Source organism: Gracilinanus agilis, chromosome 1, assembly GCF_016433145.1.
Source record: "Gracilinanus agilis isolate LMUSP501 chromosome 1, AgileGrace, whole genome shotgun sequence".
Classification (NCBI taxonomy): domain Eukaryota; kingdom Metazoa; phylum Chordata; class Mammalia; order Didelphimorphia; family Didelphidae; genus Gracilinanus; species Gracilinanus agilis.
In genome coordinates, this window is record NC_058130.1 from 564549698 (window position 1) to 564571324 (window position 21627).

At 34.2% G+C, this 21627-nt stretch overlaps 1 protein-coding gene across 1 annotated transcript in view; it reads left to right on the forward strand.

Moving 5' to 3' along the window:
* The window catches only part of CDH7 (cadherin 7), a 190879-nt gene that overhangs the window by 89164 nt on the left and 80088 nt on the right, over window positions 1-21627 (forward strand). Inside the window, exons 4-6 of the mRNA XM_044658087.1 lie at window positions 125-244; window positions 13392-13559; window positions 15995-16182. Of these exons, the coding sequence (XP_044514022.1) occupies window positions 125-244; window positions 13392-13559; window positions 15995-16182 (476 nt within the window). The remainder of the gene's footprint in view (window positions 1-124; window positions 245-13391; window positions 13560-15994; window positions 16183-21627) is intronic.

Below are 21627 nucleotides of genomic sequence, written 5' to 3' on the forward strand. Positions count from 1 at the left end.
AAATTTTAAACATGACTTAAAACAATTAAGATTATCAGATTATTCATAATTTTAATTTAGAATTTACAAAATTGTTATGACACTTAGTGTAATTTAATTAAAATGGTATTTTGATGGCATATAGGAACCTCGGTGGTACAAGTAACAGCTACGGATGCAGATGATCCTACTTATGGCAACAGCGCCCGAGTGGTATACAGTATTCTTCAAGGACAGCCATATTTTTCGGTGGAGCCAAAGACAGGTAAAACTGGAATGTGCAGTCCTTGAGAAGGATTTGACATCTCTTTGCTTGGAATTTGTATGAGACAGTGATAATACAATCTATTCTGACACCAGCCATTTTATTTGTACTGATCTTGTTTCATTCAATACATTCATTTTGTAACTTGAAGCATGTTGTTCCCAATATCTATTGGCCTTATTCAAATGTCTTAGTAAATCTGTAATTTTCCCAGTCAAAGCTAATCAGACTATTACAATTTGCGGGAATCACTAAAGGTGACTTCAGTTGCTTCTTCTTATATATGCTATGGAATCTTGATTATCTGATTAACTGTGTTGATTCCATAAAGGAATTTACTTAGTAATTCAAGTTGTACTTTATGTTAGATCACCACCTTCTGCCTCCCATTTTTCTGTTGCATGCTTCCCTACCAGAAATTGTTATCCTTCTCAGATATATATGGTATTAGTCTCATCAGAGCAATTAAGAAAGCAAATTTTTTGAATAGTATCACTCCCAGCATCACCTATAAATAAACAATAATGCATTTTAAACCATTTTGGAATTATAGGTTAATTCTATTCCAAATTAAACTCCATAGTTCTCTAGATAATTTTTGTGTTTGATTTTTTTTTGTGTGGGGGAGGGAATTCAGTTCTATCAAATCCAACAAATCCCATTGAAATAGCCAACATTTATTAAACACTATCTAAATATAAAGAAGTAGTAGGTACTCTGTATACAATATTCACCTCTTTCAAGGAGTTTACATTCTATTGGCAGAGATAGGGTAGGGTTGGCAGAAGAATCCATATGTCTACAAATGCGTATAGTAGAAAATAGACTGTTATGGAAGAATCACAGGATCAGACATTTAAATCTATGATACTCTAGATTGAAAGGTTTCGTGATCTACGATCTGTCAACTAATTTAATACACATATACATACATATTAGTTATTTGTTATAAAATTTTATTTAAATTTAAAAAATCTAAATATATTCATATATATGGAAAACTAAAAATCAATATATCATTTTTCGTATTTTAAAACATTTGGGAACTAGTTTATAGGCTTTCCCAAAATTTCTATAGTTTTTCTGATAAAAGAAAAGGTTAACAATCCTTGACTTAGAAATCACCTGGTCCAACTATCTCATTTTACAGATAAGGAAAATGAATCCCAAATAACTTAAATCGGGTCTAAAAGGTAACACAAGTTCTAAGTGACAGAGCTGATTAAAAATCTAGGTCATCTAACTGCAAATCTCACTCCATTTTCATTATGCCATGCAAAGGTGAAATCCAGAAAAATTGCTCTAAGAAAATTTAAGGAGAGAGAAAAACTCTTAATATTAGTGCCACATTAAGAATTAGTGTCAGTTGACTAGAAGTAGTGCAGATCATTAGCTGAGGGGCTAGAAATATTTGTTATTCAGATTGGTTATTATTTTCTGTCCATTTGGACTTATACAATTTCCATGAGTTATATATTTTTTATTTTTCCACTTTTTTTCTTCATTAGTATGGAAATTAATTAAATGTTTAAACTTTTCCGAGCCCTCTATCTCCATAGTAGACTAGAAAAAGCTCCATTGTCTGGTTCTCACCAAAACAAATCTATTACATATGATTGTGAACAACCTTCTTGCTTTCTTTGAACTCACTTTTGTCCTTTATGAAATAGGCACTGTGATTAATTACCTTGCTTTATCTCTGTAGGAAATTACACATATAGTTTAAAGTAGTTTTTTAAACATTTGTGTTAGCTTGCTTGAAAAGTTGAGTTGTTTTCAATTCTCAGTTTACCAGTTCACTGAATTCAGGTGTCTTGAGATTTTCACTTAGACAATATTGAGTTCTTGATTATGTATTCAGCACTTATAATTGTGAATCATATGAAGGGAATGACATGATGGACCAATGTTAGATAAATGAAACTAAAGGTAGTGGGAAAAAAAGTAGATTTATAATGTGAATGATGTGAATGTAAAGAGCATGTTGGTGATCTATTTAATGATAGATGAAAGGTACCTAAATCTAAACACCCACAGTTTCCCCATATATCACTCCTTTTTAGCACAGCATGACATTGAAAAGTTTCTGACAGTTTCATCAAGAAATTTCACTCCCTAGAATTGCATAACTAGTCACCAAATAACATGTAAAAATTATAAGGTTTTTATAGTTTTGCAGCTGGTAATAATGGCAATCTTATGTTTTGCAATAGCTTTCCAACATTACTTTACTAAGGCAGTATATGATTGCCTTAAATTCTTTAGTCCACTAGAGAAAGAACATTATCCTATAATATTTTGGCAGTTACCATTTACATATCATCTTTGTTTTTTTAGTCATAGGAGTAAAGTGGGTGAAATATGATGGGAAAAATGTTGGACATAAAGTCACAGAGCCCAAGTGCAAATTCTGACTTAGTCATTTACTAGCTGGGAAACCTTGGGCAAAGTGCTTAAACTTACAGCTCTAAGTCTCCTCATTTGTAAAATTAATGGATTGGACTTGAAGACTTCCAAACCTCCTTCCACCTTTGAACCTGTGAGCTAATAAATGGTAATACCAGAGTGTTGGGAGAAAGGGCCTGTGGGAAGTTCAGAAAGGAAGAACGTCGTTGAAGTTTTGAAACCCATGTGACCATTGAGATTTAGGTTTCTCCTGGCTTTAGTGCATGTAAAATTCATTCATTCAGCCTTACGCTGTTTTGGTAATTCACACCTTGGAGAATGCATGTCTGGCAGAAAGGGAAAAAAAATTAAGAAACTATACTTTTTCCCCCAATGCAGACTGAAAGTTGGAAATCCCAAAGGAGCCAAAAAGCTGTGAATTCATTTTCTGTTCATCATTCTTACATGCTGTCAATCTGGATCTTATCCTTGTGAGAAATAACATTATTTCCTATACTTCAAAACCTAAAGGTTTCAAATGAAGAAAGAAAGAATGATGACATGGGGGTGGGGAATCTCACCTGAAAATAAATTATATGAGGATTCTATAAAAACAGGATCAAGTTATCATTTCCATGTTAGTAATACTTGTCTTTCAAGGACATAGTAGGATGGTGACATCACAAGATACTACAAATTACATTTGTGGGATTATTGCTCACAACCTGAGTGTCCAGATGGAAACTATTTTTCTTTCTGCTTCAGTTTCTTCATCTATAAACAATAAAAATGAATTATATGTAAAAATTCATGTTCTTATTTTGACATTCAATAATTATGACAAAGCATTTGAATGATAGTTCTGTAACATTTGATGAAACATTCAAAAGCCTATCCCCATGGTCATAGCTTATCTTCCCCTAAATCAGGGGTTGGCAAACTTTTTGGCTGTGAGAGCCATAAATGCCACATTTTTTAAATGTAATTTCGTGAGAGCCGTACAGTGCTCACAGTGTGCACTCCTGTAACAGCGCCTGAAAAAAAAATTGACTTCATGGCTCTTGCAGAAAGAGCCATATCTGGCCCTCAAAAGAACCAGATATGGCTCGAGAGCCATACGTTACAGACCCCTGCTCTAAATCGTTCCAGAAAGTTATTTATTCTTAAGGATAAACTTCTGTTCTTTAAGAACTGTAGGAAATAGTTACCTGGAGACCAAGACTGGTGGATCATTTTAGTTTGGTGGTTCTATCAAGTGTGCCCACTGAGTATGGCACAAATATGGTGATCATAGTTCCTAGAAAGGAGAAAAGCAGGCCAGAAAGGAAACAGAGCAAAACAAATAGGCTAATTGATGGAATCATGCCTATAAGTAGTCATTGTACTTCTAAAAGGAGCAAGATAAGGAGACCTAGTTTTAAAAAACAAAAACAAACAAAGGAAGTAAATAGTACAGTGTCTAGAGTTCTTAATTGGATATGATTAGTTTTTTACATAAAACTAATACAGAATTTAATTTATAAATGTTTTTTAGAAACATAATGGAAGAACATTTTTTTTTAATTTTGCTTCTTTTCCCAGGTCACAAATTCACAGACAGAAATAGACCAAATTTCAGGATTGGAAAGGAACCTCACATATATTTAATTCACCTCATAAGGAGACAGGAACAATATTCCCAGCAAAGTACTGTAGTCATTCAGCCATTGCTTGAAAATCTTTAATGAGGTGGATTTATCACCTCCTAAAGTAATCCGGTTCACTGTTGCATAACATTAATAGTTAGGAAGTTTTCCCTTACAGCAAATAAAAATCTTCCTCTTTACAACATATGCCCATTCCTCCTTTTTTTTCCCCCTCTACGGACAAGCAGAACAAGTCAAATCTCTTTTCTATGTGATAGCCTATAAAATACTTAAACACTACTATCTTCTCCCTCAGCTCCCACCATGTTTCATCTTCTCTTGGCCAAGTGTCTTCATCTCCATCTATTCTATCTATTCATTGGCATACATTAGAAATTGTAGAAATATCTTATTTTGTATTGGTGATATACATTAGAAAAACAAAAGTTTTGGACACTTTCCTAGATTTGAGAATTCTTGACCATCAAGATTCACCAATTCTTAGTAGCTCTCTAGGTTGTTATAGTTTTCTTCATCCACCCATTAAAGGAATATAAATATGAATATCTATATTTGTATTTAAGAATTTAGTTCAAAAATCACATGGGAATTCAAACAAACCAAGGAAAATGCACATATAGCATTAAATAAAAAAGAAATATGGGACCCTAGTGCATTATCTGATCTCAGTTCTAAAACAGGTATTCTACTTCTATACTCCAGTTGATATGTGAGCTCACTGATGTGGAGATTTCCTCTACCAATACAAATTGCAAATTATCCTTCCATTCCCTTCATGAACATTCTCAATGATTGTACTTCTATAAATTCCCCAATTTAAAAAATGTTCTCAATATTCCTCCAGGAAGAGGGAGTATAGTCACACTGTACTTCATCTTTCTCTGATCTCATTTGAAGTGTTCTGTCTAGTTCTTGGTACCATATTTTAACAGGAACATTTAAAAGTTGGAGAGTGTCCAAAGGAGAGCAAAGGACCTTGAGATCAAGACTATGAGGATCATTCAACTGATTCTTGAACTGTGCTCAAGGACTTGAATTGCTATCAAGTGGAGTGGGCTTTAGATTTGTTCTCTTCAGTCCAGAGGGCAGAACCAGGTACAGAGACAGAAGTTCAAAAGAGACAAATTTAAATTTGAGGTCGGTAAAAACTTCCTAGCAATTAGAGCAATTCAAAAATGAGACTAATCACTTTCCTTATATGTCTTCTCTTTGCCAGTCTTTAAAGAGAAACTGCATGACTCCTTAACAGCAGTGTGATGGTAGTGATCCCTTTTCTGGTATGATGTGCATTAGAGAGTCACTAAGGTTCAATACTAAAATTTGGTGATAAGGAGTATACATTCTGCCTTTCATGATGGAGGGGATTTTTTTCACTTACTTGTAAATTAATATTCATTAATATTTTATAAGACATCATCTAACTCAGTGCCAGTTTATTCATATTTTTTCCTACCTTAAGGCTAAACCGAGATGAAAGTCTGAAACAGGATTATTGTATGTTTTAATGAGTAAGAAATAATGATTGACTTGATCCTTATTACACCTTTTCCTGGGAGGAAGTGTTATGATTTTTTATGGTAGGAAACTACACCCCTATTATCTTTAGGGATATGAAGATTTCATCAGTAACTCAGTGATATCATTTATTAAGTTGTTCCTTCTTGCCTTCTGTGAGAATTCATAAGTGAACATGTTAACTACATTGGATGCAACTTAGCTCATATGATATTTTATTAGAGACGATGTGTGTAACTAGGGACAAATCATTTAACCTTTTTGAGCCTCAGCTTCCTCCTGTGTAAAATGGTACTTATCCCACAGAACTGTCATTAGGATTTCTATAAAATACTCTGTAAACCTTAAAGAAATATATTAATGTTGTCGATATGTTTCTTCATGAATTAATGAATTGATGGATGAATGAAAAATATTAATTGAGTGTTTACTATGTGCTAAGTGCTGTGCCAATACTGGGAATATGAATACAAAAGCCATGCTCTGCCCCTCCAGGAGCTTACATTGTTTTAGGGAAAGACAATAAATATGGGAGAGTGGTCCAAGCAAGTTCTCTTTTCCTGCAATCACAGGGATGATAAGGGAGGCATTAAGAAAGCTTGTCTACACAATCTTTCATGAAGTAATAAGTTGATCATGTTTCTTGGAGTAAGAGGAAAGTGTTGGATAAAGGAACATATATGTGCAGAGGCAAAGGAAATGGCAAGAATATATCAGCGGGGGATGATTGGATAGGATTAGAAGCCTGCCCTGGATGGTCTGGTCTGGAACTGCCCAGACAGAATGAGCATGGAGAAGTTGTCTTCTGGTTCAGTTCCAGAGTCAGAGGTACAAAGGTGAGTGGATTGATCAGTCAATCAACCGACCTAATTATCTATTATGGGGGTCATTATGGCTCAGATTACAGAAGTGGCTTCAGTTTCAGGCAAACATGGGTTTATGTCTCATTGTAAAGTATCAGCTGTGTGCCCCTTTGCAAGCATTTAATGACTTAGTACCTTAGGAAATTCTCTGAGACTTAAGTTGTTGAGTAGCTGTTGAGAATTTCTTTACCGGTTTAAGTCTATACACAGGTCTGGCTAAATACTTAATAAATCTACCCTCTCCTTAATCTAGGTATGCCTCCTAAAAAGCCATCCATGCCTCTCTGTCAAATGTACCTTTTATATGTGTCCTCTAAAGACACTCTAGAGTTGTATTTCCGTGATATTAACTTATGACACACCATGTGTAATATATCTCAGCAAAATTATATAGAGAATTAATATTCATAGTAAATATGATTAAAATTTACTACTACTACTACTACTACTACTACTACTACTACTACTACTACTACTACTACTACTACTGCTGCTACTANCTACTACTACTACTACTACTACTACTACTACTACTACTACTACTACTGCTACTAAAGCTGTATTTGTGTAAACATTCTAGTTATTCAGTCAGGAATGAATTAAACCTCTTGGCTTTAAGTTCAGATGCACATGTAAAATATCCTGCCTGAAAAGACATTGCCATGAAAATAAGTGACATTAATCTAGCTAAAGTAAAAGAACAATAGCTAATACTTAACTATTGAATTCTTAAACCTGTGAACAAATTCTCATATGGTTTATCAGAAAGATATAGCATATATGTATCTTTTGGTATAGCAGGATTAGTCCAAATATCTTTAATTCAATTCAATTAATTCCAATAAATATTTATTTAAAAAAAAACAAAAACTTGGCATATATGAAATCAGATACATACCAGCACCAGCAGAAAATTCAGAACTCAGACCTGGTTTTGGAGGTCCTGAGCTCCTGGGGAGAGCTCCAGAGGATGGAGCAGAAAAGAGGAATCAGGCAGTCTGACCCAGAGCCACTGCAGGAAGCTTCCCCTAGGCCAGGGGTTGGCAACCTTTTTGGCCGTGAGAGCCATAAACTCCACATTTTTTAAAATGTAATTTCGTGAGAGCCGTACAGTGCTCACAGTGTGCTCATGTAACAGCGCCTGAAAAAAAATTGACTTTATGGCTCCTGCAGAAAGAGCCATATCTGGCCCTCAAAAGAGCCAGATAGGGCTCGAGAGCCATACGTTGCCAACCCCTGATCTAGGCTCTTTTCAGTCTGCAGTTTAGAATACTGAAGGAAAGTAAGACATTCAGAAATGGAACTGAGGAAACATGATTTGCAATACATTTGTTCTGTGAGGGAAAAGTATGAACCCCCATATAAAAAATTCAGAAGAACCCTTCACTTTTTTCCTTTATCCAGTCAGTTGTGAAGCCTTTACATTTCTACCTCTGCTTTATTTCTTTTTCTTTTTTTTTTAAACCCTTTAACTTTAGTGTATTGTCTCATAGGTGGAAGAGTGGTAAGGGTGGGCAATGGGGGTCAAGTGACTTGCCCAGGGTCACACAGCTGGGAAGTGGCTGAGGCCGGGTTTGAACCTAGGACCTCCCGTCTCTAGGCCTGACTCTCACTCCACTGAGCTACCCAGCTGCCCCTGCTTTATTTCTTATATTGGTCTTCTGTAGTTTAGTCACAGGATCACAAGCTTGCAAATGATTTCCTATTGGATTTCCTTCCCACAAGCCTCTCCACTCTTTAGTGCATCCTCCATAGAGTTACCAAAGTCAGAGTCCTAATGTTCGGGCCTCACTGTGTCACTGTCCTGCTCAGAAAGCTCCAGTGCCTATGTATTGCCTTGGTCCAAGATATTAACTCCTTTGTTGAGCATTTAAAGGCACTTGTAATGTCTGTATTTCACTTTTCCAGTCTTATTACTCATTTTTCCCTTTCATGCTCTCTGTATTCTACGCAAACTATCCCACTTGTTGTCCCTCACTTATAGGATTCTTTCCCTTGCCCTTGTGCTTTCACACAGTCCATTTCCCTTTGGGTAGGAATTCACTCCTCTGCCTCTTTAAAAACCTTCCTTCAAAGTTTAGTAGCTTTCTTTCCTGCATCCCATCCCACAACATTAGCCGGTACTTAATTATACGTGTACAGATGTGTTTCCAGAGCATTGCACCATTTTTCTTTTCAGGGAAGGTTGTTTTAGTTGGTGCGCTCACAGAAAGTGTTATAGAGCATTAATATTCAGTTGAGAGAACCTATAATGCCAACCAAAACCCCAAGACCTTTGCATATTACTGCTTTAACTTGGTATTCAGAGATGTTCCGGAGGTTTTCATCCCTGTCATACCTTGTGAAACTTTTTTGCTAAACTTGTCCCCCAAATGCACTTGTATCATACAATAGCAATTACCTATTTCTAGAATATCTAGAATATCTGAAAATCCAGTTCATACATAATAAACCACTAATGAGAAGGGATAATGTTTATATTTTTCATTTAGTATGCTTTTCTTAATTACATGGATTATAGATATTTCTCTGCTGTGTCCTTGATCGCTGTGTCAATGTTTCATTATGTAGTGAGCTATAAAATAAAAAATTCTGTTTTTCCCCATTCCCCAAAACATGAATCCTCAAATCATCTTTCATCATCAACATGCTTTTCTAACACTAAGAGAGAGATTCTTCTGCCTCTAGATGACTTCTACACATACCGATTGATTCAAAAGGAATTTTGATTCCAGTAAGATCTCCACATACCTTGGGAGATGTGATCAAAAGAAATTAACCCTCATCACTTCATAGGGAAGTCAACTGCCACTTGTACTTCTCTTTATTTTGGACCACACAGACATATGTCAGTGACTAAACTGTTTTATTATATAGTTATCTAGTTGATAAATCCTTACTCGTAAATTTCATCTTTTTTTATACTCAAATAGAAAAAAGGAAGTATGCAACACAGACTAGAAATATGTTGTGGCTTAATTTATTTGGTCACATAATCATTTTCTGCCAACAACCTTTTCTTTGTCAAAAACACATTAAACAGGATGAGTGTTTACATATTCACGTTACCACCTGAATTTTTGGTGGTGCCTTTTACTTCAGAATAAGAGTTGATTTGCTACATCACTTCTAGAGAGAAAATTAAAGGTTTGCATTCAAGTGTTTAACTTGCATAAAAATAATTCTATCCTAATAATTCTATCTCCTGTCAGAGAGAGCACCATTAAACAAAACCTTTGGAGGCTGACTGTGCTGTTTACTTTGTTGATTAGTTGAGAGCTATAGCCTTTTCTTTCCATAATAACGAACTTGCAAAGATGATGGCTCACTCGTGGAATTTTACTTTACAAGGGAACGATGATGAAGGAAAAGTGAATGGAAATTAAAAATTAAAACTTGATGAGTAGAAAATCTCTCTAATTTCGTAGTTTGTTGTTTTAATAAATTCAGTTGTCTACATAACGAATCTTTCCACTAACCAAATGTTCTAGCCTAAGAATATGTAATATTTAGAAAGTGAAAATAAATAAAACAGCTGCTTAGTATTCCACAAATAGGAGATGAAAAGACATAGGTCCCAAAGCCCCTATCCTTTATTCAGAGTATTTATATTTCTTCCTTTGGTGACAATGTGTACTGAAGACGGCAATCCATATTCCTCTGGAAATCAGTGCTAGCAGCTGTATGAATACCAAATATAAAATATTCATAGAATAGTCATGATTTTAGGAAGGCTTTTTTTTTGGTAGGGGAATGATACTTATCAACAGAACCAAACATTTGTGTTGCTGTTTGTTCTTGAATATTTTGCCTGCATTGTTTTCAAAGCTAAGTTATAAAGTGTTCAGATGCCTGAATGGATCTAACTGTAGTGTTACTCACATTGCCCCTCTATTTCAATGATTTTTAGCAAAGGCATAGAATTGCAGATTGTTTTAGAATAAGTGATTGATGCCTTAAGCCCTTACTCATATCAGAGCTGTCATTTCATTGTCATCTAGATTGTGAAGATCTTTATAGTCGCTATGTATGATTCAAATAATTTTCAGGAAAAAACCCTATAGTGTCAATGAATATTTTATTTAAATATAAAAGTAGAAATGTTCTGATAATGATTTTTTATCTTGTTCCATTTTATGTTTCCTTAACTGAGTAGTTAATTTTCAAAATTCAGGTGGCTCATTTTTTCCCTACAGATGTGCCACAAAATATGGTATTCACAAAAAATAAGGATCAGGTTACTCAGAATGCTCTATTATCAGACCAGAAATGAGGAGGAAATAATCAGTATATTTCTTAAATTAATAAAAGCCTTTCCCTTTCTACCCCTACTCCCCAAGAGTTCCTTGCAGCAATGAACAATGATCACTGACATATGAAGCAAGAGAATAGACTCTACCTATTATTCATTCACCATTTGTTGAAGGCTCCCTAAGTATACAATGCTCTATCAGCCATTCCAAGTTATGCCATGATCACAGAATTTAGGATCTCTGAGTTGCAATGGCCCTCCTCTGGGGAGACATCTAGTCAAACTATGCCCTCTGTGACATCTCAATAAGCAATCATCCATACTCAATGGGAAAACTTACAGTGAAGGGGTGATAACTTATTCTACTTTTAAATAACTTTAGTTATTAGGAAGGTTTCTTTATATTGAACCTAGATCTCCCTCTCTGCAATTTTTATTCATTGCTACTTGTTCTTGCTTTTGTGACCAAGGATGGCAGTGATCATTTTTTACCTGACAGTCCCTCATATATGCTATGACAGCTATCATGACCCCTTTTCTTCTCTAGGCTAAAATCCCCAGTTTCTTCAGGGGACTTTTATATGAAAGAGCCTAAAGTACTTTTCTTACTTTCTCTTGACAGTTCTACAGCTTATCAATGTTCTTCCTAAATAAAAAGTATTTTCCATAACAACATAATCTTGCATATGCGGTCTAAGCATGGCAGACTATTAGCATTTCCTATATTCTGCACATTATGCCCCTCAAATTAGCATGTAATCCCATTCATTATTTTGTTTTCTGTCTTTGCTCTTTCCAAAATTCACCTCTTTCTCACACAAAATTGTTGTATAGCCATCCTTTACCATGTTGCAGTTTTGATTTTTTTGGACCCAACTATAGAAATGTACATTCATCAATATTATAACATCTGTAGTAGATCCAGCCTGCACATTGTTATAGACCAGTGATTCCCAAAGTGGGTGCTACTGCCCCCTGGTGGGTGCTGTAGCAATCCAGGGGAGTGATGATGGCCACAGGTGCATTTATCTTTCCTATTAATTGCTATTAAAATTTTTAAAAAATTAATTTCCAGGGGGCTAAGTAATATTTTTTCTGGAAAGGGGGCAGTAGGCCAAAAACGTTTGGGAACCACTGTTATAGACCATCAAGATTTTTTTTTATCTTAAAACTGTCTCCCACCATGTCTTCTACTCCTCTTAGCTTTGTCTTATATGAATATTTGATAAGTACAACATGTACACTTATATAAAATCCACTGGAAAAAAAATTCTCACTAGAAACCTCCTTCCAAGAAGGCAGCATAGATAATAGGTATAGCTTTTATAGCAGATATTTTGCTGTAATGTATATTTCAAATATGCCATAACACATTTTATGCTGTGAAGAAAATACTGTTCTTCATTTAAAGTAACTAGCTTTTCTATCTGTGAATAACTGAAAAAGCTCGAGATGCTCAGAGCAATGATACTTACTTTTGGCTCCTGTAGTTGAATCGGAAGGATGGAAAATTATTGCAATCAGCTAGCTTTTAACCATGTACCTGTTGGATTAAGATAAGATTACTAACTGGAAGGCCAAGATAGTGCTTATTTCCCATATTGACAGAGATGACAAAGAGATGAATGCTTAAAATAATATAATTATTACTGAATCATTTCAGGTCTAACTTAGAAATCAATGTTAGATATATTTTTCTAGTTGTTAATTTAATTTCTTTCTCAAGGAATAGTAAGCAAATATTCTATCATTTGATATGATACACAATAGCCATTAAAGTTAACTTTTAGTTAGTATCCTACTCAAGGTAATTTGTTGTCCAGTGGTATTCAATCAAAATAGGTAATAGTGTGAAAGAACACATAATTCAATGAATATGGATACCAAAATGCCATTTCACTGCAACAGAGTACCATCAATGTAAATTCCTAAAACAAATTTTGTAAGCTTCTCTGATCTATGTTACAAATATTACAGGTTTATGTATTGAGAATGTCAATTTTCAGCACAATTGATATTTAACCTTTTGTCTCCAAATTCTAAATAGGGAAGGCAAATTAGTCTTACTAACTTGCACATATTCATGTAGTTCTTTTCATAGTCAGTATTGGATTTGCAATCATGAAGAACTGAGTTCAAATTCTAACTCTTATGAAACTACAAGAAAATAAAATGACTTATCTGAGTCCTAGTTTTCCTGACCTGAAAAATGGGAGGAATACAACCTCTAGAAGCTACTGTAAAGGGTTGTTGTAAAATGAAACCAATCAACCAAACAAGCTTTTTTTAAGTGTTTATAATGTCTGTGCACTGTACTATGTGCCAAGCATATAAAGATTGTGAAATTAAATATCATAATATTCCATTGCTCTTAATTAGGATTTTTTTTAAAGTGGAACAAGGAGGACTTAGTTTTTGTGTTCAAATGCTATTAGTTACAAATGCAATTATTTGAATTTATTTTACTGGGGTTTGAAATTTTCCAGGTGTCATCAAGACCGCCCTTCCCAACATGGATAGAGAGGCTAAAGACCAGTATTTGCTTGTAATTCAAGCAAAGGATATGGTTGGGCAAAATGGAGGACTATCAGGGACAACGTCTGTCACAGTCACACTTACTGATGTCAACGATAATCCACCCCGCTTTCCGAGAAGTAAGATACTTTACTAAGCCATACAACTCCAGTATCTTTGCATCAACAATTTTGTTTTAAAATAACCTAAATGTGCAATAGGATATCTGAAAGAAGTACATTAATGCCCTCCATGCTTTTAATGTCACTAAAATCATTACTAACTTCATTTGAAATTGTGCTTTTATCAGTAATATGCATATTTAACCTCAGGTTAATGGTGGATGTAAGTTTTATATGACAGTCTAGGTAATCATATAATTAGAATTTTAAACTATTAAAAAACTTAAGAAATTTTCTTTTGTTTTAATTTTGTTAGAGAGGCAAATTTGGGACATATAAGCTAGTACCTGCTACAGAGTACAAGTTGTTTTTTTTTTTTTTTTTTTTTTAACCACTGGTTTAATAGGATTCTGTGCAGGGCAGGGTTAGGGGAGGAGCTAAACTTCTATTGATGAGCTTTTTTTAAAGTTAACTAGGAAAGTTCTATGTCTCAAAAACATTGTCTGCATCTGAGTTTATATTCAAAACCTTCCAGCTTGATTTGATCCACTAGAGCTTATACTTCATTGGCATAGTTTTTAAGAAGCCATATATTTCAAACATTTATTTACCTATTCATGGACACTTTAGTATATCCTTTTAGCGTCTGCCATATTTTTCTTGCATATTGTGTGTCAAAAGAAATTAATCTAAACCCCAGAAAATGTGTGCCTTCAATTTACTTACTTTGTAACTAAAGAAAGGGAAATAGATAGATAGATAGATAGATAGATAGATAGATAGATAGATAGATAGATAGATAGATAGATAGATGGTAGAGATGGCCATCTTACTCATTTTGGTGTCCCTTTTTGTAATGTTATCCCAAAGAAAGGGAGGAATAAGTTTAAACTCAAATAGTTCTTCAAAGCTAATCATGTCAAAAAGAGAAAGAAAAAAGCTCATTTTACAGAACCTGCCAGCCTCAGCCTTGTCTCCTGTGTCACCAATCCTTCATATAATTCCTTTTCTGCTTTTTTTTCTGCTCCTCCTCAAAAAAAATGTTCATTAAGATAAAGTCAAATTCTCTACTATAGTATCACAAAATATTTATAAATACCACAACACCAATTAGCAGTGTTGGGAAAAGGAAACCCATAACTTAACCTTTAATGATCTTATTTTGGTGTCTTTTACATGTTGATATAAAAAAAATGATTTCACAGTCTTGGTTCCTGTTATAGACGTAAGTGCTTCTTTTTTCCCTTCAAGGCTACAATAGCAAGGGTTGACATTTAGTACTTGTCTAGTTTCCATTGTTATGTTTGACCATGGTAATATGAATCTTCTGCCTAATGGGTGCTTCGTTATTTATTAAAGCCAAGTAAAGCAAGATTTTTTTATTTGGTTTATTTTCTTTTATTGATTTTATAATTTAGAGCTCTTTCCATGACCTTTGTGACTTTGCTAAGTAAACAATTAGAATTTTGAAATTGATCACTCAGGAAATTGAAGCTCATATTAGCACTATAAAAGACTGAGGAAATACTTTTTAGCAAGTTGCAAATCCCAAGATTCCATATAATAGATGATTTATTCTTCTCAGTTAGCTTACTCTCTCTACTTCTTTCCCTCTTTCCCCATTCCTTCCCTCCTGCTCCACACCATCTTTCAAAAAAACAGTATACTTTGTACTACCCAAGAGAGAGATGGCAGTAGGAAAAAGACCCTTTGTGAGCTATAATTCTGTCTCTAAATGGAACTGGAATAGGATGTCAGAAGCAAATTTAAAATGAGAAAAGAAAAAAAAAGGGCGAATGGCAATACATTTTACAAAAGAAAGAGTTTTAAAGGAAGGTCAGTTTGATTATCAACCTAAGCCAAAAACTTTATTTAAAAAAAAAAAAAGTTAATATAGTGATCTTCCTTCGATTCTTTCTCTTTGTCAGAATTAAATGACATTTCAAATATTTTTTATCACGGAAAACCTAAATAGAAATAAATAGAAAACAATGTTATTTCATGAGATTATCCCTTATCATTTTAATCATTTAATTAATTACATCCATTGCCTTAAAAATAAGAATAAAATTTATTTCCATTTCTCATATCACTATATGTTATTTCTTCAAAAAATAAAATATATTGCATTTCATTTAACCATAAATGCTAATTAGAATATTTTGTCTCCTAACTTTCAATGCACAGGCCATCCATTTATGTTTTCACACAGTAATTTGGTTTCCATTATATAATCTTAGCTATCAGATTTCTTAAAGCTCCTTAAAACTACCAGTTCATAATGCTTCATCAACTTATACTGAAATTGAAAAAGTCATCATAGACTAATAGTTTTGATGTTTTTATTGTTGCTGTTTGTAAAGGTTAGTTTGATATCAGCTAAGAAAGGGGAATAATATGTGCCTCCTGATAATGGAATACATTGTTTTCAGTACTTGTTTTGAATTTTGTAGGGTCTTACCAATACAATGTCCCAGAGTCATTGCCTGTGGCATCAGTGGTGGCACGAATAAAAGCTGCTGATGCTGATGTGGGACCAAACGCAGAAATGGAATACAAGATTGTGGATGGTGATGGCCTGGGAGTTTTCAAAATTTCTGTTGACAAAGATACACAGGAAGGAATCATTACTATTCAGAAGGTAATCTTTTGTTGCAGTTTTTTTTTTTTTGAGATTACAGTATATAGCTATGAAAGAAGTCTCCCATTGAAGAGTAGGTTTTGTCCTTTTTCATGTCCACTAATTGAATGTGCAAAATCAGTTCTTTACCTGGAGTCTGTGAACTTTGTGCTTGTTTTTAATATTTTGATAACTATTTCAGTATTAGTGTTTTTCATTTCATTGGAACCTTGAATTTTGTGCAACTGATTCCTCCATTTCATTCTCTAGTCAAATCTATAATCCTACTCTATAATTCTGAAGTAATTAAGATAATTGAAAACTATGCAGTTCTTAAATGCCCTACTGTCAGAATGAAACTTTCTCAGACTTTATCTAGTTTTTAACCCTTTTTATCTTCTCTTTCCAATTGAACATGGAAGACATTTCTAAGAGTTTTAAAATTTTTCTTGTGACAAAACTGTACTTTTGGAAGTTGGGATTTCATAACAACACAAACATAATCTTTGAGGTTCTTTGCTTTTCTCTTTTGGATTGGACAATGGATTGGATATTAATCTAATTAGACATTATTGGATAATGTCAACTTCTAAAAGGACTCACCAGTATGTTATTCTTATATGCTCAATTACCATATTTGAAAATGCTTATCATAGAACTGAGTAAAACACACATAATTTTGTTAATTTGAAACATACTGCACACACTGTACAAAAGCAGACAAAATTAAAAATTCAATACAAATGAATATTAACATATCATCCAGAGCTATTCAGTTCAAAGTATTTTTTTAAAACCCTTATCTTCTGTCTTAGAATCAATACTGCGTATTGGTTCCAAGGCAGAAGAGTGGTAAGGAGTAGGCAACTTGGGTTAAATGACTTTCCCAGGGTCACACAGCTAGGAAGTGTGTGAGGCCATTATTTGAAATAAGGACCTCTAGTCCCTAGGCCTGGCTCTCAATCCACTGAGCAAATCAGATTACCCTCCAACCCCCATTTCAAAGTATTTGTGAAGAACATATAAATATGAATGTTCTTTGACTAGGACCAAGAAGACAAAGATGGTTTAAAAAAATAGATCCTAACCTCAAGATATTGCTGTCCTAGTGACAGAATTATGATAAAAGGGAGAGGGAGGAAGGGAGCTATAATAAATGTGAGAGAAGGGTTTGTAAGTGCTATTAGAAATTGAGAGAACAGAAATCACAGGGGCCATGTATGTAGCTCTATGTCTCCAATTTAAAAGATTCCCTCTAATAATAATATCAAGGATATGATTTGAGAGACATAACAAAATTTGCTTATAATAACCTCAGAAGTTTAGAGATATACTATTAACATATATAACTTTTTATATTATGTACTAACCAAATAATAAAATGTGATTTATTCCTATGTATTTATTTACATATGCATGTTATAAATGTATATGTATATATACATACATACATATATATTCATAGACACACGCACAAACATATTATCACTCACTGTGGTGCAACTTCCAGAGTAGTGGAATGTTTTGTTTTCTTTTGTTTTTTCTGAAATTTAAATTTAAGTGGAATTAAATTTTAAAATACGTGGAAATTTTTAGTTTATGCTTTATACCAGTGATGGGCAAACTACAGCCAGCAGGCCAGATGTGGCCCCCTGAAATGTTCTGTCCAGTCACAGGACATTATTCCTAATCTTACAAATACAGTGAGTAGGATACAATACAATGCATTTCCTTTCCTTTGGCCCCCTCTTTAAAAAGTTTGCCCATCACTGCTTTATACTATTGATCTTATTTGAACTATTCTATTTCCATGACATAATGTTTCTATTTTTGAATGAAAACCATATCCTAAAAAATAATCCTTATACCTAATATTTCTTGTATTCTGAAAGGCATAAATAACTGGGGCAGCTAGGTGTCTTAATGCAGTGATTCCCAAAGTGGGTGCCACTGGCCCCTGGTGGGCGCTGCAGCGATCTAGGGGAGTGGTGATGACCACAGGTGCATTTATCTTTCCTATTAATTGCTATTAAAATTTTAAAAAATTAATTTCCAGGGGGCTAAGTAATATGTTTTCTGGAAAGGGGGTGGTAGGCCAAAAAAGTTTGGAAACCACTGGTTTAATGTATAAAGAGCCAGACTTAGAGACAGAAGGTCCTGGGTTCATATCTGGCCTCAGACACTTCTTAGCTATGTCACCCTAGTAAAGTTACTTAGCCCCAGTTGCCTAGCCCTTACCACTCTTCTGCCTTGGAAATAATACTCAGTTTTGATTCTAAAACAAAAGTTAAGGATAAAAAAAAAAGCATATGTAACTATTAAAGTTCTGACTTAAGGGGTCTCTTATTTCATAATATGATCTTGTATCATCCAGTTAACCTTGGTGAACTTCAGAATTTTCAGATATATAATAAGTAGTTTGGACTAGATGAAGTCTGAAGTCTTTTGAAATTCTAACATTTATATGTTCTAAAATTGTTGGTTAAAAATAATGACATTTTAAAGTACATTTGCTATACAATTTTAAATTTTAATCAAAAATAGTTAGTCGTTTTCACCCTTTGTTTGTAGGGTAGGGTCCAAATAATATAGATTGAAGGACATTAGCATAATGGAGAAAAAATGAAATTACATTTTCTAAAATTAGATTAAAAATAGATGATTCTTTGTGATAGTAAAACCAATTGTGAAGTGAAAAATCCATTCACAAAGCCAAACAGTTGTTTTGAATTCACTAGTTTCCAGTAGCTTATAAAATTAATGAATAGATAGCAAATAACAAAGGAAACTAAGAATCTAAGATATGTAGGGTAGGAAGAGTTCCTGGATTGATTTGATGAGCTTAGAATGTTGCTAGCCTTTGTTTGGACCCTAGCAGCATAACATTTCCAGATAGACAGCATGCACATGGCCTTAGGGTCTTCATGAAGGTTAAATTTCAGTGACTAGGGATCTAATGGTTAGTTTAGACTATTCTGGGACAGACCCCCATCTCTAGATATCAAAGCTATTAAAAAAAAATACAGAAGTACACTTGCAAACTTGGCATTTTAGTTCTTTTTGAGATTAGAAGACAACAGAATTAAGAGTAAGCCTGGACTCCAGGGGGACTTTCTTCCCCCAAATCCTTAATCTTTCTAAAACTACCTCAAGATCGTATATCCTACAAGAGTTTAGTGGTGCATATGAGAGAGACAGAAAGAGAGAGGGAGAGATAGAGAGAGAGAGAAAGAGAATGACTATATCCTTTTACCTACACTTCCCTAGAAGAAAGCCCCTATATTCTTAAGTGTGTAAAACTAGCCCTGAAGAGAAAGTGGTAGACATGTACACGTGTTCTTATCCAAGTGGCAGCCTTGGAGAGAAGAATCATGTGCTCTAAGGTGTGAATTTTTAAACCTCAGGTTTATGAATAACCACCAGTTTCCCTTCCAACCTTTCTTGTTTCCATATACTTTATTCCTTTCCATGCATTAAGGTCTAGTTATACAGATTGACTTGCTGTTCTTCATATACAAACACAGTTTAACCTTCCTGTAACTTTTCACTTACTGTCCTCCAAATCTGGAATGCTCTTCCTACTAAATTTCCATTTTTTGGTTTCCCTAACTCCTTTCAAGGCTCAACTGAAATCCTATATTGTGCAGAGACTTTTCTGTGTGCGTGCACACACACACACACACACACACACACACACACACACACACACACTTTTTGATTTTTAACTATTTGAAGGTAGTAATCATTTTTTGTTTGATTAGATTTGTTTTTCTCTTCTTTCATTGTATTCCCAATACTTAGCATAGCCTCAGCACAGAGCAAGCACTTAAATACTTTTTGACTGATTGCATAGAGGAAGAAAGGGGTTCTTGGACAGGGACATCCTTAGGCTCACCTCTCCAAGTTGGAGTAGAAAGAAGAGGACAGATGTTGGGGAGAGAGAATAAAAAAGTCTTCCTAATTGATTGTAGATGAGAAATAAATTAGAATATAGAGTTGAAGATTCCTAAGTTATATACCTAAAATGACTAAAAGAATGGTAATGCCTTTGACAGCAATAAGCAATTTGGAAGGAACGGTGAAGTGAAGGAGAAAATTAATAAGTTCTGTTTTGGACATGTTAAGTTTATGACCTTATACACAATTAGAGTTGTATTATATATCATTTTTGTAGATGTAGAACTTGAGACCTGCATAAGATTATAACTGAATATATAAGGATTTGATAAAATCAGCAGGAGAAAGTTTAAAGAGAAAAGAGAAGACTCAAAATAAAACTCTGGGATATATATACAAAGAGAACAGGATATGGATTAATGGATTTGGATAGGTAAAGTGAATGAGACTAAGGAATCAAGTATGACACTGAAATAATGAACCTTGGTGACAAAGTATGAAAGTACCTTTAATAGTAACGGGCACATTTAAAGGAGGTGAGGATTTGGGGGAAGGAAATTATTTCATGTTGAATTTGAGATGCCTATAGGACATCCAATTCATGATGTTCAATAGTTGCCTAGAGCTCTGGAGAGAGGCTAGGGCCAGTTTAAAGATCTGAGAATCATTTGATAGCATACGCTACTGGATTAATCATTATACTTTTGGAAAGATAAATGTATATTGGCTTATAGGACTAAAAGCCAATTGCAAAAAATTGGTAATGAAGTGGGAGGTAAGAAAATGTAGGCTAAAGTATAGGCAGTGTTTTTCACCAGCAGAGGAACTGGAGGCTATTTTGAGGGGATAATAAGGCTAAGTGAAGGTTTTTCAAGGACAAGGGAAATCTGACCATGTTTGAAGGCAGAAAGAAAGCAGGGAAAGTTTGAAAAGTAGGGAAAGCATGAGAATGATTTAAGGGACAAGTTCTTGGATAAGTCAGCAGGAGATTGGATCAAGGATTAGTGGTGGTAGTTGCAGGGTCTGCCTTGTCCTTTGAAAATGTGGCAAAGGAGACAGGAAGTGATGCTGAGGCTATTTGAAGTACAAAATTGATGAGAAAAGGGAGTTTATTCCATTCATATATGGAAAATAACATGAATGTCTAAAGCTGTAATAATGAATTAGTTTGTGAAATAATAGATATTTGCCTCAATTTTTTCAATATACTATGAATCAAAGACCTCCTAGAAGAGAAAAGATATTTAATAGTGTAATATTAGCGGTTTCATACTCCCTGACTAAAAAAAAACACTGCATGCTATTGGAACCAGGCTAAAATGTAATTAGGAAATGTTTAGTGAAATAAATAAAACTTTGCAACGACATTGGTAATGTTAATTTGTGATTTCCTATGTCAAATATGTACCCTGCAGGGAACCATTTCTTTTTGAAGATAACACCACTGGTGCAGATGACTTAAAGAAGAGAAGGTTTGGAACAGAGGCTGTGCAGAAAGTGTAAAGATTAAAATTAATATACAATAATTAAGTATTATATTTTATAAAGTTTATTAATAATAACTAAAGT